Genomic DNA, 25,604 nt, shown 5'->3' on the forward strand with positions numbered 1-25,604 from the left:
AAAATTTAATTATTTTTTTCAATTTGTGCAATAGGTTTGATATATCCCCCAACCTGTTGCAAGTGGAACATGTTAATGGTGCACTCAACCTATTGTAAAAATCAAGGAATTTTCTTGATTTGTGCAATAGGTTGGATATATCCCCCAATCTGTTGCTTGAGCAACAGGTTGGGGGATATATCCAACCTGTTGCACAAATATCCAACCTATTGCACAAATCAAGATTTTCTTGATTTGTGCAACAGATTGGATATACCCCCCAACCTTCTATTGCACTAACCCTAAAATACAACCAAAATTTAATGATTTTTTTCAATTTGTGCAATAGGTTTGATATATCCCCCAACATGTTGCAAGTGGAACAAGTTAATGGTGCACTCAACCTATTGCAAAAATCAAGGAATTTTCTTGATTTGTGCAAGAGGTTGAATATATCCCCCAACCTCAAGCAATAGGTTGGGGGATATATCCAACCTGTTACACAAATATCCAACCTGTTGCACAAATATCCAATCTATTGCAAAATCAAGAATTTTCTTGATTTGTGCAACAGAATGGATATACCCCCCAACTTTCTATTGCACAAATCAAGAAAACTCTTGATTTGTGTAACAGGTTGGATATATCCCCCAACTTGTTGCTCAAGCAATAGGTTGGGGGATATATCCAACCTGTTGCACAAATCAAAGAAATTCATTAAATTTTGGCTGTATTTTAAGGTTAGGGTATAGGGTTTAGGATTAAGGATTTAGGATTTAGGATTTAGGGTTTAGGATTTAGAGTTTAGGGTTTAGGGTTTAGGGTTTAGAGTTTAGGATTTAGTATTTAGGAGCTTAGGATTTAGGGTTTAAATGTTTAAAGTTTAGGATTTACAGTGGTTAAGATGTTTTGGTATTAATTGTTTAAAGTTTAGGATGTAGGGTTTAGGTTTAATGTCTTCTCTGTTAGTTTTGATATAAAAGTTATTTAGTAATAATAAGCTCAATGATTATTTATTGTGTCTTTTTTTGAGTTGCTAATCTATTCTTGTACATAAAATAGGTATTCAACCTAACAGAGGGTATGGATGTGGTGTTATATAAGAAGAATGAAGTGGTGGCTTTTGGACGAATTCATAGTCTTGATCCTATGAATGTGTGTCATTTCCAACGTTGTGGTGAGAGAAGATGTGTAGTGATATTCACCAACGTTGTAAATCCTGAAGTACATTTAAAATATCCACAAGGAGACTTTGAAACATTGGGAGATATCTTACAATGTGACATATTTGATATGCAAGCACACAGAATGCTCTGGGACCAAGACGAAATTGTTCCAAAGACATACTTTCAAGATATCAAGAAAACTTATTTTGAGGGGAAAAAAGTAGAGATGTAATCTTGCTCCGGAGAAGTTTTAGCAATTGGCAACTTTAAGGGCTATGCTCAGAGTTTTCTCTGTATAGTGGAGATAATTGAATTGACTAGTGCAGGTGTCATTCAAAATGCAATGGATAGTACTTCACATCTAGACGTCCATAATACTACGTCTCATCTACAAGTTCATAGTACTTGTAAATGGGGGTTGGCTTTCTTGAAATCAAGTTAGCCCAAGACACAGTTTCCTTTAATGTCATAGAAGACACAACAAAATATTATCAGAAGAAAAGGACTATAACACAAATGGGATTCAAATTGATAAGAAGCTATAGTAGTGATCAAGAGTGTCATAGTGGCATGCTCACAGGTATTGAGGACATTATAGTAACATATGTTGATGTAGAAAAGATTTCTTGTGTTGCAAGTGACTCAAATATACTCACTGGTATAGAAGACTTGTCTTGTGTTGCAAGTGACTCGAACAGGCTCACTGGTATAGAAAACTTGTCTTGTGTTGCAAGTGACTCGAACAAGCTCACTGGTATAGAAGACTTGTCCTGTGTTGCAAGCGACTTGAACAGGCTCACTAGTATAGAAGAGTTGTCTTGTGTTGCAAGTGACTCAAACATGCTTACTGATATAGAAGACTTGTCTTGTGTTAAGAATAATAAGATGGGACCACAAAGAAAAATACACGCAAAGATCAATGGGATAAGTGATGCAATAACAGGAATTGATGATATTAGTGACAATGATCACGATGTTACCACTCGAATGCAGGAGGGAAAAGGGGGCAGAGAATCTGAGATTTGTCATGTTGTTCGTAATATTATTGCTAGCATGCCAGAGAATATAGATGGGAGAATCTTGAGTTACGAAGGAGAAAGAGTTCAACCACAAAATTCAAGAGGCATTGGCAACAAATTGACATCAATGAACATGTCTACCAAATTGCCATTTCCAAGATATTAAAAGGTATCAAATTATTCTCAAGCCCACACAGCATTTGATTATAGAGATGAAGATTCAAGGGAAATGGATTCGAGGTTTGATGGTCTTACAACTGGAAAACGCAAGACACTATTTACAAAAAGAAAGTATGTGAGTGTGAAGAGGCAAAGAATTGTGGCATCAATTCCAGAACCAAAGAGACATGTAATGTTATCCGAGGAGAATATGGAAAGGATGCTTATGCGAGTTTGTTGCAAGAGACTTCACACTAGAAAAGTTGGGAAAGATGATTGTGCAGCCATATGCCTTGGTATTTGGAGTAAGACAACGCCTAATAGACATAACTATCTTCTTCAAGAGTTTTCGCGCTTTCTTCATCAAGGTACTAATCAAGATTTGAGCACAAAAACCTAGATTGAAACCCATGGTTAATGGGAGACCCATTTGCAATCGAGGATATCAATGGTTAACTGGACTATCACATGGCACATACTGGACCATCTGGGTAGAGGTGAAAGAAAAAGTGGTTCATACAATTCATGGAAATTCCAACAAGCTTAAATGCCATGGAAGCACTATAAATGCAACCGCAACATTAAACAAGTTCTGGAAGACCATGCATTACCACAGCCTCATCTTCAACAAACAGTACTAGATGGACGTGTCGAATGTCAACAACATCTTCCTTTGGGAATGACAAAGAAGGTCGTCTTAGAAACTATCAATAAAACTTTACAAGACAGAAACGAGAGCATGATTTCACGGTTAACCTTGTACAAAATTTGGCGTAGAGATTTTTGCCATGTCAAGACACCATCAAAGCAAAGGATGTCAAAATGTAAGACATGTGATGAATCAAAAAATGCCATTGAGCATAGTAAATGTGAGCAACAGCAAGGAAGATATATTAAATGGTGATCAATCCTTTTACATCATGTGCTGGATGCTCGAAAGTTGTATGTTTCTTGGAGAGACGAAGCTATTTCACATGTTAATAACTCCATGTGCATCACCATTGATGGCATGGACTAGAATACAATAACTTTGCCACGATATATGCGTATCCCACCAGCATTAGAGGGCAAACGTGGACTAAAAACACACTTGTGTAGCGTAGTAGTACATGGATACCGAATCTTTTGTGAAGTATGGATTGATAGTTTGCATGACCATGATAGTAACCAGGTTGTTACATCAATCATGAAAGCAATAAGAAAGGTCAGAGATGCTTGCGGATGTTTACCTAACACATTGTGAATATAAGCTGATAATTGTTGGAGAGAGAACAATAATAAATATATATTTGCTTTATGCTCTATGCTGGTTGGTTTGAAAATATTTAAAGAAGTGGAAGTTGGCTTTCTTCTTGTCGGCCATACACATGAAGACATAGATCAAATCTTCAGTGTTATCTCTGGTGAGTTGAAGTCAATGGATGTTTTGGCAATGGAGGATATGCACAACAAGACAAAGCACCCATAGATGCGCACACAGATGCGTTTATTGAACTAAATAAAAGCATACGGGCGCGTCTATTTGCACGTCTATTTTCACGTCTGGAGACCTGCGTCTACCAGCGCATCTATATAGCAGACACACCTGCGTATAGACGTGCATTTAGATGCTTAAATACATGCTCTTATAAATGCATTTATAGATGCAAAAATAGATGCTTGTTGAACAGACAGACGTGTATATAGATGCATTTATAGACGCATTAATAGACGTGCTTTATAATATATTTTTTTTAATTTACAGAATGTTGTGTATGTTGTGTATGCTATATAGTTACAAGAATCCCATTTCCACATTGTGTAATTCAATTCTTACAGCCAACCACATTTTAATTACAATTCCAAATAAAACATTACAACTTCAAAACGCAATAAAATTGAAAGCTCAAAAAGTGCTTGTATGTACATATAGCACGAAGCTAAGCCACATCATGTGGCTTCAAGTACAAAAAATAAGGAAGCTAAGCCACGTCATGTGGCTTCAAGTACAAAAAATAAGAGGAGTGTATATACAAGAGGCATGAAGCCAAGCCAGTGGCTTTAAGTACAAAAAAGAGTAGCTAGCACTACTTCTATGACTAATCCTCACTACCTTCCATGCTCCCTTCTGCGCTTCCTTCTGTGCTCCCTTCTGCGCCTCCTTCCTCGTCTTCCTCGTCATCTTGCGCGCGGGCCTATAAACAAAGGATAACATATATCAATGTATGAAAAATCAAATCTTTACTTATAATTTTGGCATTATTTAATTACTTTCAAATACCTCGAGGGCCGCTCCAGTAGCCCAAGTATACTGCTCCTCAGTAATCAACCCATCATCATAGAAGTGCCTCCATGTATCTCCTCTGCGATGGTGGCGGTGGTAGACTGTCTCCACAGGAGTAGGGTATCTGCCCACGATCTCAAGCTACAAGATGACACAATTTGCGGAGGGATTAGTACAAAGAAACAACCTCCTAATAAACTACATAAGCAATATAATTTGAGATCGATACTTACAAATTGGGCCTCCCATGATTCAACACCCCCTGCTCCGAAATGCGTGCTTCCATATTCCTCCATCTGGATCCTTCGTGCCTCCACATGCTGCAGACTGGGGTCCTCCCTTGCTGACTTCATTGCTTTCTTCCACTCATGCTTGTGAGCGGTGTAGGGCGGGCCCCTTGGTGGTTGACCTCGCTCGAGCCTGGCAAGCTCTACTGGTGCTTGCCTCTCAAGCGAAGATCTTTTATTGCCAAGTATCGTAACAATCTTTGACTTGGCCCATTTATCTGTGAACTGGCGATTGGGGAGGTTAGGATACCTAGAGTGAATAACAGCGAGGGTCTCATCAGCCAACCTCTTTGGCTGGTCTTTGAAGTGGACAAAGCAATCTCTGTAATTGTTAGCAATTACTAAGCGCATGAAGGCCATGATGTCCTTCCCTCGCGCATCCATCAAGATGCCTCCTATCTGAGTGATGTCATAGAATATCGTACCATCACTCGGAGGCACGTCTAAATCATCTGAATCATCATCGTCCCCACTGCCACCCCTCCCAAAGCACTGTGCCATGCATCCCCCACCGCTCTCCCTGCTACTACGCCTGCTACCATGTCGTGTCGAGCTCATACGCTAGTCACTCGTAGCTGGAGATTGCACGAGACTACACTGACCACTCGTAGCTGGAGAACCGAGTCTCGACTACACAGGAGTACGTCGACGGCTCTGCGAGACAGAAGGACCTCCTGACGGCATGGGGGAAGGGGCATAAGACGGCATGGGAGATGAGCCTGTGTTGTGTAGCCGGCTGGGCTGTGCTGACTCCGCTAGGGTGATCTCAGCTGGTGTGGGGTGGTTTAGAGTCTACAGTGCCGACTCCTGGGGGTGTTTAGAGTCTACAGTGCCGACTCCTGGGGGTGTTTAGAGTACCCGTCATATACTCGTATAACTCCGCAGGACTAGGAGGGTGCCCTAAAAGGTTATATAAGTCCCTCCAAATAGAATCCCGCGGATCGGGTGAGCTGGAAGCGCTTCCTAGCCACATGTTGAACTGGAAAAAAGAAAAAAAATATATTACTGATGAGTTGAGAAGAAAGGGGAAGGGAAGAGAGGATTACTGTCGGAGTGCATCTATAGACGTGTCTGATTAGCGCGTCTATTTTTGCATATAACAGCACGTCTATAGACGTGGCTGTCTGTGTCTGTAAACAAGCTAGACGCGTGTTTAGACGCGCCTGTAGATGCAGTTTTAGACGTGCTCTGAGACGCGCCTATAGACGCACTCCAACAGACGGACTTTTCTAAAAAGTAGAAAAGAACATTGCGCCCGACACACAAACGTGACACTGATACCCAGATCATGCGTTTTTTGGATACGAGAAAGTACAAATCCAAAGAGAGCAAACTTCCAAAAAAGATCAACTGCAAAAAGACTTACCTTGGAAAGAGGTATGGAAGGTTCTTCTTCTTTTTCAAAGTTGCTTCTCCTCCTTGTTCGTCCTCCTCTCCTTTAAGGTTGAAAGTAAGTGTGGGTGCCTTCCTCTTAAGTGTAAGCTTGGAAGTAAATGTGGGAGCCTTCCTCTTAAGCATCGAAACTGTGGATCTGCTAATAAGGAAGCAAGCAAGCCACGCGAAGTATAAGTAATGTGAAGAAAAGCAAAGCGAGCGCGCTAAAAGCAGGTTTAAAAGCTACATCTATAGGTGTGTCTAAAAGTGCGTCTATAGGCGCGTCTAAATACACAGAGTAGACACGGTTTTAGATGCGCTTTTATACACGCTTTTAGACGCGCTTTTAGACACGCCTTTAGATGTGCCACAGAGTTTAAAATTAAACATCTGAAGAAGAGCAAATTTGGTGAGTTATTTGTTTATAGGATGTCTTCATCTTCAACAAGTAGCTCTAGTGAGGATGAATCCCTCCATATCCACCATCGCGAAATGTGGTTGGAGCAAAAAATCAAATGTCTGTGTGATTGATGTCGAGAAAACATGTATCGTGCACGCAGGATTACACTCAATCACATCTCAAAGTATGGAGAATGGGATGTGACCGTAAACAAGGTAAGGGTTTGTAAGTTAAGGTTGATTGAGATATCTATGGGTGTTCATATGTTTGAGTTATGATCCCGTTTTAATTTGATACAGGATGCAGTGCCACACCCGCATATGTTGCCCTATGCTCGCCATGAGGAGGCGAAGCATCAGCGATATGAGGTGGGATCTTTAGGAGGGACAGTTACAGATGCATGGAGTGATGGTGATAGTAGCCCTCCGCCATTACCTCATGAAGCCGTGGAGGAGGAGGTGTTTGATGATATGGTGTGGGATTTATATGTCCATCAAGGGAGGGATGATAGCATGGAGGAGGATGATCTTTTTACTATAGCATCGACTCCATTGTTTGAGGGGTACACATTCTCTGTTCTACGTGCCTCCCTTGAGTTACTAAACTTGCAAACCATCTATGGATGGAGCAATGCAAGTTTGAATGCATTACTCAAGTAAGCTTTAAAGTCTATTTTGCAAACATGGTGAATTATGCTAGTGGGTCAATTACTCGAATGCTTTTCCTCATTTATGGTCTTCACGTGCAAGTTATTGTGTAAAATGCTTCCAAGCGAGAATAAATTACCGGCCTCAAGAGATATGGCAAGGCAACATGTGACCTCTCTTGGAAGATTAGATTACAAGCGCATCCATGCATGTGTTAACGATTGCATTTTGTTTCGTGGACTACATAAGGATGCAAGAGAGTGTCCTACTTGTGGAGAGGCAAGATATAGAGCAGATCTCAAAACTTTGGGCGTGCCTCGTAAGGTTCTGCGACATTTTCCCATAATCCCTCGCATCCAACATATGTTCGATTGCAAATCTATTGCAGAGCTCATGTCAGGAGCTTTCACCTCATGCAAGCATTTATTGAGAGGAGATAAAAAGCATGCGAAGCTTGCCTTGATTATAGGTGCTATGAACTTCTTGGGGGGTACACTAGTATTAAAATTGAAGGGCTAATATTAAGCCAATACTTAGATACCTTTTCCCTTGTTTTTTTGACTCTATGAATTGAAAAAACCTTTTGTATTTATATTTCTAGGAATTTATGTGATTAAAAACATCTATCTTCTAGTATTGTGAGCTAATGAATAGAAATGACCTTGAAAGAAAAATGAAGATGCAACACAGTGCAATGCAAGACTTGCATGGTAGGTTTGACCTCTAATGAACCTGTAATGTATGCCTACCAACCTACATCTAGCAAGTAGGTTGTTTGACTACTATTTTCAGCAGGGTCGGGGGAAGGGGTGAGGGGAAGGGAGGGGTTTTTAGGAATCTTAAAATTTAGAAAGAAAAATCTCTTTTGAATACATGAAGTTTCATTGTACATAGTTTGCCCTTTTAGTGTGAACATTAGTTAGTTCCAGGATTGCTTCAAAGGTCTTGCTTTGACTCATTAGGGTAGTTGAGATGATGTGGCAAACATATCTACCGTTCAAACTTGTTGGGCATCCAATAGCCAATGCAGGCAGCCCATTGCCCATAGTTCCAATGTGTAAACATTGAGTGCCAAGTCGAGCTGATGTGGCAAACATATCCACCACCAAGGAGTAAACCTCTCAAGTGTGAACCGTCGTGAGCAAAACCCACTTGTGAGTGTGAAACGAGACCCGAGGAAAAAACCGCCTAGATTTTTTGAGAGTAGTGCGGGGTGCTCATTGGTTGATTTACGAGTGGTGGATGATTAGTATGAGGAGCTGAGACCCACTGAGGAGGAAGCGGGGCGCAGGGGTGCAGGAGGCGCAGGGAGCACGTAGGTAGGGGGAGCAATGACCATGTTTTTGCGCGGCGAGGCAGACTGCGTGGTGGCAATCGATAGGCAAACCCGAGAGGAGAATCAAGGCTTGATTGGCGGGCGGCAGCTTTAAAGGATCCAAAGGCCCCAAAAATTCGCTGATGGATTGAGCTTCTTCGTGAATGCAATCAATACCCCGAGATTGAGATAACTAACGACGGGGGGAGGAGGCATGGATGTTAATAGCGATGCCAACAATCATAATTCTATTCTATATATTATATGAAGCAGGCTTTGATCAGGCAAGGAGTTCAAGCACGTCCTTTCCTCCTCCTCCCTGCCGATGGAAGCTGTAGAAGTTGCAGAATAGCTTCTACAACATTGCTGTAGAAGTTGTAGAATTCCTTCTTCAAAATTGCCGTTGTTTCCTGTGACATCCTGTCACAGCTCTGCCTCTTACATATCGACAAGCTTTGCCGCTCTCTCCTTCGTATCTTGTTGCGTCACCAGCTTTACCTTTCGCTTCGCCATCCATCTTTTAGCTCCAATTGTCCTCTTTGACCGCTTCGCTGTAGCCTGTGACGCCCTTGTTATCGTAGCCTTTGTAGATATCTAGTGTCCTCAAGTTGCTGCACGCAGAGCGCACACACGCCTCCTATTTTATGAAACCCTTCGACGTGCATACATCTCTAATGTCCCTTCCTACCACTCTTGCGACATGATCTTTCCTTTGCACATGTGCTCCAACATTCTGCTCATCCAAGTTGAGATCCTTCACCCTTGGACATGTTGACGCTGATGATTGAGCCCCTGTTGCTCCGACTGTATTGCAATAAGAATCTTTCCAACCTTGCGAAGAAATTTGGAAGGTACCCAGGTGCGTGAATTCGATCAATTAAGCACACAAATTGAAGGGGTAGAACGGTATTCCGTTTGATGCTTTGTATGTGCCGCCCATTGTAAGGCTACTTGGCGCTTTCCTTTCTCTAATAATTCGTTTCTTCATGCCTGTCCTCTAGATTCCTTCTGATTACCGACGAGCATCTGAAGCCACATATGTCAAGCGTGCAACCATGCCCAAGAAAAAGGAACGCCTCAATGATCCTATGGAGACCCACGAACTCTATTGTCGGCATTCTTCCTGCGTCTTCTGCTTGATGAAAGAACCCAATTTAGAGAAGCGGCAATCTCTTCTTGTCAAATATTTCAAGGATCTCCCCTCTCAAGCAGACTCAGGACAGGCTTTTGCTGTCTCTGGACTATGGACCTTGGCCATGACGCATCCCAACAACGCCGAATTGGTTGAACTTGGTGTCTTGGAGTGTATGGCTTCCCTCATCTGGAAGGGCATTCAAGACCGTCGCTGGTTGCTGCAGGATCAGAATATTTCCGTTCCTTATTATGCTGCTCATATCATAGGCTCTTATACAATGAACAGAGAGGACTTCGCAGAGATTGCCGTGAAGGAAGGAGTGGTACCGCCCTTGATCGAGCTTCTTAGGGGAAGACTAACATGGGTAGAGCAGAGAGTTGCCGTGCGGGCTCTAGGGCACATTGCCTCTTACAATTCCACGTTCCTTTCTGTCGCTGTGCAAGGCGAAGCACTGGAGCTTGCGATGGAGCTAGCAGTCTGCTCGCTGGAGATTGTCTACACGCATTTTGTCCAATTCGAAGAGAAGAGATTAAGATATCATCGCGACCTGCTCACTCGTCGTGCGCACGCAGGTGCTGAAATGGAAGCACGGAAGGCTGAGGAATGGGCAAGTCAATTGCAGTGCTGGTCTCTTCAATTCATCAACTGTTTCGCTTTCAAAGAGAAGTACATTCCCACCATCTGCAGGCCGAGCTTTCTGACTAAGCTTCCAGATATGTGGGGGGGACTGGTGAACGAGGATTCCCCTGCAGGGGTAGGGTTGCTGAGGACGATATGCCAGCACAAGCTGGGGAGAAGCTCCGTAGGTGCCTGCCCTAGCGTCGTGCAAGCTCTCCGTCGAATAGCTCGCTCGTCAGATGATTGGCGACACATGGCCGAGGAATGCTTGCTTCACCTCTTACAGGATCCGAAGACTCGTCAGCAGGTGCAGATTCGTTTTCTTAAAGAATTAGTCTTGTGAGTTTAGGGGCAGAAATGGATTCAATAGCCTGGCTTCCGATAATGATAACTGATGCGAGATCGTTTAAATTCTTTGGCAGGTCATGGACATAGCAGCTGTTGCCCTGGTAGACTTGGCAGAGCTCCCTAGTGTTGTGGGCTATCGAAGGAAGCCCGGGAACGAAATAGTCGACACACTTTTGCAGGACGATACTCAATCTCCCTCTGCATTTCTGAGAGGTTCACTCTCTACTAGGTCAAGGTGCTTGCTAGACGAACTTGCGAGCCAGCGTCAACGAATGAAATGGGAGCGGGGGCTTTCGAAGCAGGATCTCTTGACGAAGCAACAAGTGGTTTTGGATCTGAAGCTGGCAGGAAACGCGAGATTTTCCGCCGGAGAAGTTTCTGCTGCGGCTTCAAAGTACACGGAGGCTCTGGCAGTGTGTCCGACAAGGGCCAGGAAGGAGAGAATCGTCTTATACAGCAATCGTGCGCAATGCCATCTTCTTCTGCAAGACGCTGAAGCGGCCATTAGCGACAGCACCCGAGCCTTGTGTCTGTCCAGGCCGGTGAATTGCCACGGCAAGAGTTTGTGGAGACGAGCGCAGGCGTACGAAATGCTGGGTTTTGCCAAGGAGAGCTTATTAGATGCCATTATGTTTATAAACGAGTGCACGCAATTGGTAGAGAAGAATGCGAGTCTGTTGAATCAGCCGGCGGTGCCAGGCTATGCGGAGCTGCTGGTGAAGAAGCAGATGGAAGCATCGTGGCTATTCAAGGAGGCAGCTATGAAGCATGGGGGGACAACAGGGATAGAAGCAGCACCAGCAGGAGGAGGAGCGTCAAAAGCGACAGCAACAGCGGCAGCATCGTCGTCGTCGTCATCCATGTCGACCACGACCACAGCAACGCCAGCAAGGGCAGCAGCTGAACAGGATCAGGGAAAGGTAAGAGAGGGACTGCTTTCGGATTCGGATTGGGAAACGGCAAGCGAGAGCAGGGATGAAAGCTCCACTGTCGAGGATGAGGAGGAAGAAAGTGGATCGATGCGTGCTGCAATACAGGCGAAGGACGACAAGTTTGAGCGCAGCAAGCCGGTTTCCCGAGCTAGGAATCCCATGAATTCTTTTCAAGGTATGTCAATCGATTGATCAGCTCCGTTGCATCAATCAATCGCACCACTTTTGCAAACATCAATCGCATCAGTTGCTGTTTTAAAAATTGATGGTCACGAGATCTGATCATGCAGTCCTTGGCCACCTTGTTGTCTGCTCCTCGTTGTCTTTTTTGCTTTCAGGGTCTCGTATGAAAGTTTCGTCGACGGAGCTTCCCACCGTCAGAGAAAAATCGTTTCGGGCGCAAACATCGCACAAGCAACAGCAACAAGACTTGCCACCCGGTCATCTCGATACTGAGCTGCTCAAGAAAAGCATCTACGATCTCATCCAGAACAACTTTTATCTCGATCGAAGCAGCCCAGCCGAACGATGATTCAACACCAACAGATGACACTCGAGTCTTTTCTGAATATCCCTCGAATTCCTCCATTTTTGAAGTACATAAATCTAGATACGCCGTCCCACTTTGCTAATGGGACGCGCGGTGCCGGTCTTACACGGCTGACTCCAGTCCAAGCTAGTTCTGTTTTAGCAAGGCAGGCTGCGACGAGATGAGATAGATCATAGTGCTAACTTCAAAGTTGCTTTCAAATCTGGAAATATTTTGAGAGGGAGGGAGAGAGAGAGAATCATGTGTGGCGGTCTCTAAATTAAGTGCGTGTTGGCTTGGTGCCATCGGTAAGTTAAAGAATCCCAGCTGTATCCCCAAGGAGGGCTCCACTCTCTTAGTGACAACGCCTATCTTGCCAAATACTTACATTTTGCATGGGATGTGCACACCTCAAACAATTCTCATGCGTGAGAGACCATCCCCACGTAGGGGAATTGCTCTTTCGAAATCTTAAATATTTAGAATCCATGAAATACGCCTTCTTGTTCGACCGAAGAGAAGCTCTCTACTTTCATGCCTAACATCAAGGAAATGGGCAAAGTTAAGTGTAGAAATAAGGAAGCAGCCACTTTCGGGAAGAGGTAACTAATCCCTGCCAACAAATCTCAACCTCCTCTTCTACAAAGAGCCTAATTCTCCATTGATGCAATGAAAACTGGAGAAATGTTCCTATGCCTTGCTTGCGCGAAAATACTAATGATGTTCATTTCATTGCGGGAATGTCCTCTAATAATGAGTCCACAATCGCATCTTTTTATGGGATATTAGCAATTGGTTCGCCTATAATTAACCTTATTTAGGTGTGTGGAGAGAGAGAGAGAGAGAGAGAGAAGTACATTAAAGTGAGCAATAGATACAAAAGTAACTAGGTATAAGAAGGCTAAGGGTGAAGCCACTCTAGTGCACATCCAAACCCGTTGCACAAAGAGAGAGAGAGAGAGAGAGAGAGAGAGAGAGAGAGAGAAGTATATAAAAGAGAGCAACAGATACGAAAGTAACCAGGTGTAAGAAGGCTAAGGGTGAAGCCACTCTAGTGGACATCCAGACTCGTTACTCAAAAAGGAAAAAAAGAAAATACTACTACTATTGAGCTACATCATTTATAAACTAAGGGAGTCAAGTCTAGATTCAAACTCTTTTGATGAGGGCCTTGCCCTCACAATAAACCATCGAGTTCCCATCATTACGAGTTACCTATACCTTTGCTACCTTTTGTAGTTCTCATCAAATGACTTTTCAATCTCATACCACCACTCAGGTAAGCCATGTATCATAGTTTTTAGTGCATTCCCCTGTCTCTCAACTAAGACTGTGATCTCTTCTACTCTACTCATTGTATATATTCTCCACCATTGTGGATTATATTTTCTCAATTTCTATACTAATCATCTTATCGATGGAAGAATATAACTCATGAGTTTTGGAAGCAACGTGTTCAGGTAGTGCCTTTTGCATTCTCTTTATGTTCCCATATTGATAAGTCTTATCTCAAGTTATTGGAGCCTCCTCTTTAGCTTCTGATTCTGCTGTAAAATATTGAGTTGTTATTGCAAATTGAGTGATGGAGAGAACTTTAAGCATGTGATTGCTTTCAGTTTCTCTAATGCTTTCCCATAGGTCTTCATACTTGAATCTCAAGTAGAGCAGATACATCGATTGTAGAGCTTGGGTTCATTCAATAATTTATGTGTCTATCATGGGAGTGCAACATAAGGGAATATTTTTTCAATTTCATAGACACAAGGGTGCTAGAAAAGATATTTTGGAAAAACATTTATAGATTGAATAGGAAAAGGGTGGATTTCATTAATGAAAAAGTCATAGATAAGGGGTATTATAAATAGACCTTGAATGCACAAGATATATAGCGTTCATACATAGTGACCCCCCTAAGATGGAGAGCTACCAACTACCTATTTGATGCATATTTTGGTAGGCAAAATTTGAGGTGGGTCTTCATTAACCATATTAGATAGTTGCAATACATCTCCTTACCCACATGGTCTTTCCTTTTCTTCTATTTTCCCTACATCATGGTGCTTCATTCCACATTCTCAAAAACCTTCGCTATCACCTTTTTGGAAACAAAAGTCATCTCACGTGGCAGACATGGGATTTTTTACATTCTAAAGCTTCAAGTAAATCCCCATCTAGGTGCCCATATGAGCTAATGATTTGTGAGTTTCGAAAGCCTATTCACACTAAGGGATATATCATGATAAAGCACTACAGGAAAGCCAATCATCAAAATCAATTGTTGTGGTTTTTGGAATACACTTCTAACAAACTATGATTACATGCCAAAGGAGAACTATTAACTTCTTTATCTCATAGAGTAAGGTGAAAGAGTTGACTGGGTACGTGTGGTACATGATAGAATAATGAGTGAAATATTAGATAGGTGTGGTAAATGATAGAATAACAAAGTGATTGGATCTCATTATTTGATGGCACAAGTCATGAACACTGCTAAACCCATAGGATGCTACCTCCACCCTTCTTCCTCTAGCTCCTCGACCTACATGACATCTGCTTGGACAAGCCTCTCCAAGTCTAGTGGCACCTCCTGCCATGAGCCCACCCCTACATCCTGTGTCTCGTGAACCCTCACTTGACTCTTATTAGCCTTCCCCCAAGTCCCGTGACCCCTCCCCACACTTTGGTGAGCCCTCCCCCAAGTCCTATGAGACTTCCCCTCCCCGTGATCCTTCCCTCAAGCCCCAAGAGCATGAGTCCTCCAACAACTCCCGTGAGCCCTCGCCAAAACCCCATGAGCCAACCCCCAACTCCCAGGAGGGCTCCAAAGATTCATTTATTGATGAGTACCATGGGACGCCTCCCATGATATCCGTGAAAGAGCTGCTCTGAGAACTCCTCCCTATGACTAAGAGGAGAACACTACCCATCCCCTTGAGAGATAGATCACCCCTCCCTGTGAGAGGACCCTCGCATCTCCCCCCAATGAGTAGAATGTTTTCGAGAACCTCCTCGATATTGAGAAGCACTCTGAGAGGATTCCCAAAAAGCAAACTACAAGAAAGAGTACCATCATCCCTCGCCCGATCCTACAACCCATCATGGACATAGTTTCTATGCCCATGCCTCCACCTAAGAAGCCTAGGGTCAGGACAAAGAAGACGCCAAGGAAGCCATATCACAAGGAGCTAAAGAAAGGCACAAGATCAAGTGGGCCACAAGAGGAGAATTTGGAGGAGGATCAACGTAGAGAAGAGTAGTGCAATAGGCTGGAGGCCATGGAGCCATGTCTGGGTACCTGTAGACTCTTCACCAAGAGTCAAGAATCCATATAGAGAAAAACTAGGAGTGAGGGCCCTACGAGAAATCACTGTTGCTATAGAAAAGCTCCAACTACCTAATCCCACATGCTCCTTTCCAACGTGTTGTACAAGCGATAGCACAGGGGTACAAGGACGACGTGCACTTCAGCACATGAGCTATGGGGGTACTCTAGGAGGCTGGGGAGCAAGTCACCACCTCTTTGTTCGAGGATGCCAACTTGTGTGCCATCCATGCAAATTGGATCATGGTCATGGATAAGGACATGGATCTAGCGATGTAGCTACGGATGCACCCAAGCTTGAAGCCATAAAATATCTTGGAGCCCTCCCTTAGGACTTAGACCACCCCCTTCCCTTGGAGGCACATTGTTGTATCTGAGGCATAGAGGGCGATCTTTTTTTCTAAAATATCTCTATATTTTGTGCGTTATCACACTATTGAGTAAATTCTCCTTGTTTATGATTCACTTTACTATGCATTTTAATGTTTCTAATGCATTCTATCAAATTTTGGAGGAATTTCACCGTGGTGCATAAGACAAAAGTGTCTGGGATGCCGTAAGGAGCCCAGAAAGCCCAAAACCTACCATGGTGCAAATTTGGGTTTTCTAGGCCTAACAGAACATTTGCACCATGAGGTTCACAATGCCCACATTCACACCGTGGCAGGTTTGGGCTTTCTGGGCTCCTTGTGGTATCTCAAACACTTTTGTCTTCTGCACCATGGTGAAATTCCTCTAGGATTTGACAAAACTGATAATACTAGTGCCTAAAACTGTTAAACAGCATTAAATTGGCTTTTAATGTATCCTCAAAAGTGATAAACAAATAAAAGATATCAAAATTAATATATATAGTCTTTGACATAAATGATGTTGGGATTTTACATCACTTTATTACATAATGATAGGTTGAATATGTGTTTTCATGGTTGAAATGTTAGTTTCTTTAAATCCCAGTGGAATTTCACCATGCCACGAAATGCAAAAGTCTTCGAGACATTGCAAGGAGTCTATAATGCCAAAAAATGCACCATGACACAAATTTGAGCATTCTAGGCCCTCCTAGAATACCCAATTACCTGCCATTGTGAAAATTTGGGCATTCTGGGCCCTCCCAAAATGCCCAAATTTGCGTCGTGGTAGGTTTTGGGCATTTTGGGCTCCTTGCGACATTCGAGACACTTTTGCCTTCTTCGACATGGTGAAATTCCACCTGGATTTGATAGAAATGATCATCAAAATGCCTAGAATTGGTGAAAAGCATACTAATTGGCTAGAAATGCATTAGTTTAACACAATTAAAAGGATGGAACAAATATGTTAAACTATAACATCGACAAGCTTAAAAAAATACAATGGAATAAATATTGTAAATTCATCAACAGCGGCGATGAATTCAAATAAATAAGAAAGGCATGTACCCATTAAAGACATCCATCCATTGAAACATATGTTTATATTTGAGAATATATTACAAGAGGCCTCATAGGCTATCTTTCTTATTAGTTAGTTCTATTACATCAAGAATAGGGGTCTTTAAATCTCCTAGTAGACTCCTAGATGGAAACCTAATTGAAATAGCACTAATGTTCCTCCTCTCCTACTGCCACGACATAGTTGTTGCCGTCAATGCCTTGCCGTGAATGTTCAATCCAGGCGGTGTACAAAAATGACCTTGTCGGCATTCCTAATAATTTTGGAGTACCCAATAGCATGTGACAATGCCTTGCATTTTAGCAACCGTGTAGGCCCTCGAGGAGAAAATTTGTTGTGGAAGACCACGTGGTGTTCTACCACTTCGTCGAGGTAATGGGCTAAAGAATTATCTCACCCAAATGCACTGTGAACATTCCCCCATCGAGATAAGAATTCATCGACCTCAAATGCCTCCTGCAACAATTCAACAAATATTATAAGACCAACAAAACAAATTATACCTTAAGACCATCAAAAGACAAAACATTGTTCGAACTTACCACTACAGCATCGTTGGCTTCTATCCCTTCTTCTTTTGCAATGTTGATGGATCCAAGTGTTGTGCGATGTTCCATCTAAGAGGTGGAAGCTTTCTCCTACTCTATCTTTGATGTGGAAGCTTTTGCATGAGAGGGTTGTGCATCATATATCAACATGTCTGCATCCCTCAATGAAACTAGTGTTGTTAGGATAAGTCTTCCATTGTTTGGTCTTCGGAACCTAGAAACCCTGGATCTTTGACACTTTCATCAACATCGAACCCAGATAGGACTCCAAGTACCTCGTCCTCTTGTAGTCCAAAAAGAAACTCTATGTCATGGAGGAACACATACTCTTCTCCATCAATGATGAGGGGGGACAAGAACCATAAGTCTGATTCTAGGTCAGTAGTCTCGAATGCATATTATTGATCTACTCTTGCTGGGGGCTCTTGGATTAGGCCCAATGCTTTAGATGCTTCCATCTCCTCTCTTGCATTGTCAAGGCTCTCTTCCATCATGTATAAGTCACTGTCTAGTCTAGGTACGAGGATATCAGCAGTTCTTCTAGAGGGTGTGTTGGACAATGAGGCTTCTTCCTCTAAATTTCCTTCTTGGAGAAGAAAGATGAATGTCATATCCCATGAAAAGAATTTAGTGCATGTATTTCCCCATGATCCCTACTTCTAGGAGGTCATTCAATTCTACCATCCTAAACCCTTTCTTTGTAAGATTATCAAAAAAGCGGGCCAAGTGCTTCACAAACTTGGGTTCTTCTAGGAATAGATACTTGATATAATCTATCAAAACCCATCTCTTTGAAGACTCATCAAGTGTATATGCAAAATCAATGAAATTTTCTTACATGTAGTTGATGAGATTTGTGAATATATCCTTGGCTCGCATATATGTGCCTAGGACATCTTAAGTCCTATCAAACTCAAAAAATAGCTCTGCCTTGCGACCTGCAAATGTAGCTCACGAGATGAAATCATGGAACGCATCTCTTACCAAATCCATGGCAAATAGCAACTGTTGGAGTGAGATAGTTTTGACGGTGGGAGTTTCTATGGCTCTCTAAAAGTGAAATTGAGAATTTAATGTAAAAATGGCTCTTACCCCTTTATATATATCAAAAACATAAAAATTAAAAGCAGATCATAAAATCCCAAATTTTTCGAAAAACTTTTACCATGAACGCAGAGGAAAAAAAATCAAAAGAAATAACATCTTAGTTTGAATGTCCATCATTTTTTAAAACAAGAACTAGGATTTGGCAAAACATTTAATGTTGCACTAAGTCAAACACATTGTTAACAATCTTTAAAGTCGTAGGAGGAATGAAATTGGCACTATGCATGCACTTCTCCACACATCGGCCGATCTTTTCACCATCAAAGGTAAAATTGAAGGACACTGACATCCCATCCTCCATGACCAATAGGTGTTCTTGCATATCCCTTAGAGTCCATTGCAATGTGACATTCACATTCTTGACATCTCCCTCATCAACATCAACAAACAAACCTGCCCCCATATTGTCTTCATCGTTAGAGTCAAGGGGAAGCCACCAGACATTTGTTTTCTTCCAGTGCCTATACTAAAAAGATAAATACAACATTTGGCATGATGTATGGTATCTAATAACCACATTTTCCTTACATGATTGACATTGAAACACATCACCCTTTTGTTCATGGGACCTAGTTCCCCAATTTGTCCCAAGTAAATTTTCAAGAGCATTTTCATCTACTCGCTTGTAGGACCACATAATTTTTGTTCCATGCATATATATATATATTCTGAAAATAATAAGCAAAAATATTCAGAGGCATAGACCTTTCCTATTTGGATCCAAATGTGCATTTCATGGCCATGCCCACATCCTTCACAATCTTGTCCTTGTACATTTTCAATGTCCTCCAATCCATAATGCTGCAATCCATGTCTTGAAGTTGTCATGGTGCAATGCTTTGCAGACAGCCATAACTTGATGATGTCCTTGGAGTGATGTATGTTGCATTATACCAATACACATTCTTCTTTCCCAAGGAGGCCCCAGACTTGCATTTGCTTACCTAAATCCTCATGAATCGGAGTGAACTTACCTATGAATACCTCAACTGATTCCCACTCCTGGAAGTCCGAAGGGAAACACCTGTCATGAATAGGAGCTCTTAGAAATCAAACAAAAAATTCCAAATGGTCTCATTACACTTACAGATGAAAAAGGTGCGTGGAAAGAAAGGCTCACAATGTGATGGTATCCTAGATTGATTGAATGATGGAGGTAGCCTCATATATTTTCCCATGTAGACATGTTGCACCTTTGTGAGCCATCCTTTCTTCCCAGACTTAAACTTCAAGATGCAACCCTTCCACTCATGCAAGATATCATGTCTCTTGCTCTTGGGAAGCTTATGTGGACCTTTGGCCGATCCTTTCATCACTATCCAATCATTCAAGTTGTAGGTGCAAGGGATCCACTCATCTAAGAGTGCTCTCAACGGAAGCAAGAACAAAAGAGGGAGAGAGAGAAACAAAGAGCCACACAAGTTTTGGTGGGTGCAGAACCACCCTAATCTTCTTTTTCATTCATTTATATATGTGTTTGAGTATTGTACATAACCGGGGTAAAGGCACAATGACCTTTAACCCCCACAACCTCCCACTTAAAGGACAATGTGCCTTTAAGGGAGAACAACCAGTGAGCATACTATCCAATGTCCATCAATACATGACAATACTCAAACTACTGACTAGGTAGACTCTTCGTCAGCACATCTGTAGGGTTATCATCTGTATGAACCTTGACAAGCTCTATGTGCTTGTCCTCAAGTACCTCCTTGATGAAATGGTACCTAACCTCAATGTGTTTGGTCTTTGCATGAAAGACTGGATTTCATGCTAGCTGAATAGCACTCATGGAATCACTATGCAATGTCGGTACACCTGTATGAATCCCCAAATCTCCCACTAGCCGATCAAGCCATATAGCCTCCTTACAACCCTCTGTGGCTGCAACATACTCAGCCTCTGTGGTAGACAAAGCAACGCACTTCTGTGCACGAGACATCCACGACACTGCACCACCTGCAAAGGTGAACACATAACCAGAAGTGGATCTCCTACTATCCACATGCCCTGCATAGTCTGAATCTGTGTACCCAAGTACATGCATGTCTCCTTTACCAAAGCAAATGCACATCTCCTTGGTACCCTTCATGTACCTCATGATGCACTTAACTGCCTCCCAATGCCTCTTTCCTGGATTAGCCATATACCGGCTAACAACTCCCACTACAAATGTAATGTCTTGTCTAGTAGCTATCATAGCATACATAAGACTCCCAACTGCTGATGCATAAGGAACCTTGGCCATCATGGCCCTTTCCTCATCTGATTTGGGACTATCTGTATGACTCAGTTTCACATATAGAGGCAATGGAGTACTCATTGCCTTCCCCCCCTCCATATTGAAATGCTGCAATACTTTTGTAACATACTCTTTTTCTGAAAGCCAAAGGAGTTTCCTACTCCGATCACGTGTGATGCGCATACCAAGAATATGACCTGCAAATCCCAAATCCTTCATATCAAAAACCTCATGCAACTTGGCCTTTAATGCATCTAGCTCATAAGTATTCTTGCTAGCCAATAGCATATTATCCACATATAGTGCCAAGATTATCAAGCTATTATCCTTAGCCCTTTTAGTGTAGAGGCAGTGATCAATTTCACTCCTAAAACCCTGGGACCGAATGAAAGCATCAAACTTCTGATACCATTCTCTAGGCGCTTGCTTAAGACCATAGAGACTCTTTTTCAGCTTGCAAACTAAATGCTCTTTGCCCTTTTCTTCAAAGCCTTCCGGTTGCACCATGTAAATTTCCTCATGCAAATCCCCATGCAAGAAAGCTGTCTTGACATCCATTTGCATAAGCTCCATATCCTCTGATGCCACTAGTCCAAGCATGCATCTAAGTGTGGTCATCTTCACAACCGAAGAGAATATCTCATCAAAGTCCACACCCTTCTCTTGCTTGAACCCTTTATTGACCAAACGGGCCTTGTACCTAGGCACATCATCACGTGTGACCTTCATTTTGTAGACCCATTTACATGGCAATGCTTTCTTTCCATGTGGCAAAGAAACCAAGTCCCAAGTCTTATTCTTCATAAGTGAACTCATCTCTGATTGCATAGCATACTCCCACTTGCATTAATCAATAAGCATCACATAGTCTACCCTTGGAACAAACTTATCGGGCGGTCTAGACACTCTAGATGATCTTCTCAAGGGCATTTCAGCATGCTGTCCCATTTGCATATCAGCCATATTTGGCTCATCATTTCCACCAATAGATGATTCATCATCTACCCTTGATTGTATACCTGTGGGAGTACTTGGTGGTACCATTTCTTGCACATTTGGTGCATGGACAGCTTGCCATCTATCAACATATGCAGGTGGATTCACATCCTGGAAAGTGATTCTCCTCATTTCCACATCCCTCATGGGTGCCTTATGCATCTTCTTCTCATTGAAGACCACATCATGGCTATGTATGATCTTCTTTGCTTTTGGATCCCAGAGACGATAGCCCATCTTTCCACTTTCACCATAACCCAGAAAGATGCATTTCCTAGACTTAGGATCCAGCTTCTTTCGAAGCTCTTTTGGCACATGTGCGTATACCTCACACCTAAATATATGCAAATGAGAGTAAGAGGGCTTCTTGCCACTCCATGCCTCTTCAGTAATACCACCATCCAAACTCTTACTAGGTGATCTATTGATCACATGCACTGCAGTCTTCATTGCCTCAGCCCAAAAACCACCTGAAAGACTTGCATTGGAAAGCATGCATTGCAACCTTTCTTGAATGGTACGGTTCATCTTTTCTGCAACTGGATTTTGCTCTGGAGTACGAGGGGATGTGAGCTCCCTCTTAATCCCATGTGTATCACAGAAATGCTGAAAGTCATGAGAGAGATACTCTCCACCATTGTCAGTCCATAGGCATTTAAGCGTTCTACCTGACTGATTCTCAACCAAGGCCAGCCATTTCTGAAATACCTAGAACACATCACTCTTCTGAGCTATAGCATAAGCCCACACTTTCCTAGTTGCATCATCAATGAATGTCACAGAGATGTCACATAGTATTCAGCCCCGCCTAATGACTGTGTAGGCATGGGACCACATACGTCTGAATGCACCAAATCAAGCATTTCAAACTCTTTCTTTCCCCTTCTTTTATGGGCTGATTTAGTCTGCTTCCCATAGAGACAATGCTCACAAAATTCAAAATCGGAGAAACTCAAATGCGGTACATAACCCAAAGGGCATAAGAGTTTCATTCCATTCTGGCTCATGTGCCCCAACCTACAATGCCACAAAGAAGTGCTTGGCTGCTCGGTTATTGCAACAACATGATCAAATACCCCTGATACATGTAAGGGATACAAAGTCCCACACTTGGCACCCCTGGCCAAAAGCATAGAGCACTTCTGAATTTTCCAACTCTGAAAGCCAAAAGTGGTGTGAAAACTAGCATCATCTAGCTGACCCACTGAAATAAGACTCTTGGTCAGCTTAGGCATATGTCTCACATGTTTCAAAACAAATGCAGACCCATTTGCAAAAGAAAACTTTATGTCACCTGCTCCCACTATGTCACATGCATAGGCATTTCCAAGATGCACACAACCTGTCTTTCCACTGTCATAAGTGGAGAACCATTCCCTATGGGGAGTAACATGGAACGAAGCACCAGAATCCAAAATCCAATCCTGGGAATATGCATCATCTGAAGTGGTAAGCAACTCTACAGATAAACTAGACATGAAGAGAACGTCATTGTCACTATCATGTGTGACTGCATTGATCTCCTCGATCTTCACTTTTCCTTTGTCCTCCCTTGGACTCTCTTCCTTTTGATTTGCACCCCAATTTGCATTCTTTTTCTTATCCTTTTGCCCTCTTTTCAGCTTGTAGCAATCCTTTTTCATATGGCCCTTCTTGCCACAATGGTAACACTCAATGGTTCCGTGCCCTGGATTTGCTACGAGACTTCCCTCTTTCTTGGGACTTCCCCCTGAACTGTGATCTGCCCCTTTGCACATTTAAGGCTGCATCCTACTTGTTGCCATCCATAGACTTCCGTCTAATCTCCTCGGCCAACAAGCTATCCACAACATCATCAAATTTCAATACTCCACCAGGTGCAGAGTTACTGATAGCTGTACGGAAGGTATCCCATGAGGATGGCAATGAACATAAGAGAAATATTGCCTTAGTCTCCACATCAAAATTCGTCTTCTAAGCCTGAAGCTGGCTGAAAATAATATTGAATTCATTCAAGTAAGAAGCAATGGAGACCCCTTTCTTCATCTGCAGCTCAAACAGCCTCTTCATGAGGTAAACTTTATTAGAGGCAGTTTCCTTCTCATAAGTGGCACACAGTTTCTTCCACAAATCTTCCGTAGTCTGCTCATTTACTACTGTGAAATAAACTGACTCTGCAAGATGAAGTCTAATAGTAGACTTTGCTAATGCATCCAACTCATTCCAATCATCCTCAGACATATTTGCAGGCTTAGTTTCAATCCCTGCCAAGGGTTTAATCTGCTTCTTTTGAATAAGCACATCCCTTATTTGTTCTTTCCACAAAGAAAAGTTTGTCCCATCAAACTTTTTAATGATGAAAAACTCCTTTTCAGACATGGAAGAGGATGCCATGATGCAAATGAAACAAAATCCCAAATGCTAGTGCCTGCAAGAGAGAATCACACCAAATACCAGGTGCACCCAAATGTGTATGCCACAATAGAGTGAAATATCACCAAAACTCAAAGTTCAAAGCATCAAAAGATGCATCTGACTCATGTCCATATACTATGCATCCATGTGAGCAAATCTGGCCCAAAAGAAAATGCCAACTACAATGGCAATCCAAAATGCCAATAAGTGCCAAATGACTCAAGCATAAACACTGTCCACTAGCATATGCATCAATAATATCTCATCCAAGAGAGCATAGCACTATCAGTACATCACCTGCAATGTGTCAAACCTGTCCCTCAGCATAAAATAGCATCCATAAAAAATAGCATCCCACAAAGCAATTTGGGCCTATCAGCGCATCCAATAAGGACCATAATGCATCCAAATGGCCTATAAATCATCCACTATAGCCCAATGCATACCACGAATGAGCGCACACTGCTCAAACTGCAACCAGAGTGATCTGCATAAGGTATGCTCAAGAAATCATAGTCTCACGGTAATGACCGCTACTGAAAATAGAACGTGAGATGCCTCAAAACATGGGCGCCATTGCATAATCGGAATCAGCAAGAAAATCTGCAAATATCTCTCTTCTGCCAGAACTCCAAAATCCCAATCGATGAGTGAGAAATGGGAGTCAATACTTATCCACTGCCATGTGGCATAAATCTAAGGTATCAAAACCTTAGAATGAAAAATGCATAACAGAGAGACGAAATCGAATACACAGAGATCTATAACTCTGAAAATCCTCCATCGAATTGCATAAGAACTAACAGGTAGGGGTTTTTGGGCGTCCGGAATGCAATGGGACAGACGGTTTTGGAAACCGTGGTCTCAATCACTGGGTCCAACACACGGACTGAAAAACGTTTTTGGAAATAGAGCTGTTTGTAAACTCTATCGAAGTGTGAATGATGAGCAACATAGAGGTTTTAGGACCTCCTGAGTCCACCGGAACTAACAGATCTGCAAATGGTTGCTCCAAACTTGAGTTCCAACACCCTGGCAAAAACGCAGAAACTGACACATTGAGCTAGAAATCCAATGAAATGATCCCAGATTCAAGAATGAAGGTGTTTCCAAGCTTCTGAAGTGAAGTGGACACCAAAACCAAGCAATAGTTGCCTCTACAAGTCAATACGGAGTCTCTGTAATCGAATGGAACAGGGAAAAGCTCAAAAAACGACTTTCTTTGAAAACACTTAACAGGCTCTCGAAACCACTTCGTAAAGCCAAAGTAACTTTTCCAAAGGTCCTCCAAGGTCTCTGCACACTCGGATGCAAGTAAAGTCACCCACAAAGCTTCCCACAGAGCTTCTTCTTCCTCCCACAGAGTTACTGAGCTTCAAGCATTCATGCA

At 42.4% G+C, this 25,604-nt stretch overlaps 1 protein-coding gene across 1 annotated transcript; it reads left to right on the top strand.

Moving 5' to 3' along the window:
- The first annotated feature begins 9,103 nt into the window (after nt 1-9,103).
- LOC147894907 (uncharacterized) lies at nt 9,104-12,287 on the top strand. Its single transcript, XM_087383863.1, has 4 exons — nt 9,104-9,468; nt 9,656-10,669; nt 10,785-11,817; nt 11,981-12,287. Exons 2-4 carry the CDS (start codon nt 9,665-9,667, stop codon nt 12,172-12,174), a joined length of 2,232 nt encoding a protein of 743 aa, XP_087239989.1. The 5' UTR covers nt 9,104-9,468; nt 9,656-9,664; the 3' UTR covers nt 12,175-12,287.
- Nucleotides 12,288-25,604: the final 13,317 nt, after the last annotated feature.

This window comes from Dipteris shenzhenensis, chromosome 13, assembly GCF_047967505.1.
Source record: "Dipteris shenzhenensis isolate YYH24624 ecotype China chromosome 13, Dip_SZ_1.0, whole genome shotgun sequence".
Lineage (NCBI taxonomy): Eukaryota > Viridiplantae > Streptophyta > Polypodiopsida > Gleicheniales > Dipteridaceae > Dipteris > Dipteris shenzhenensis.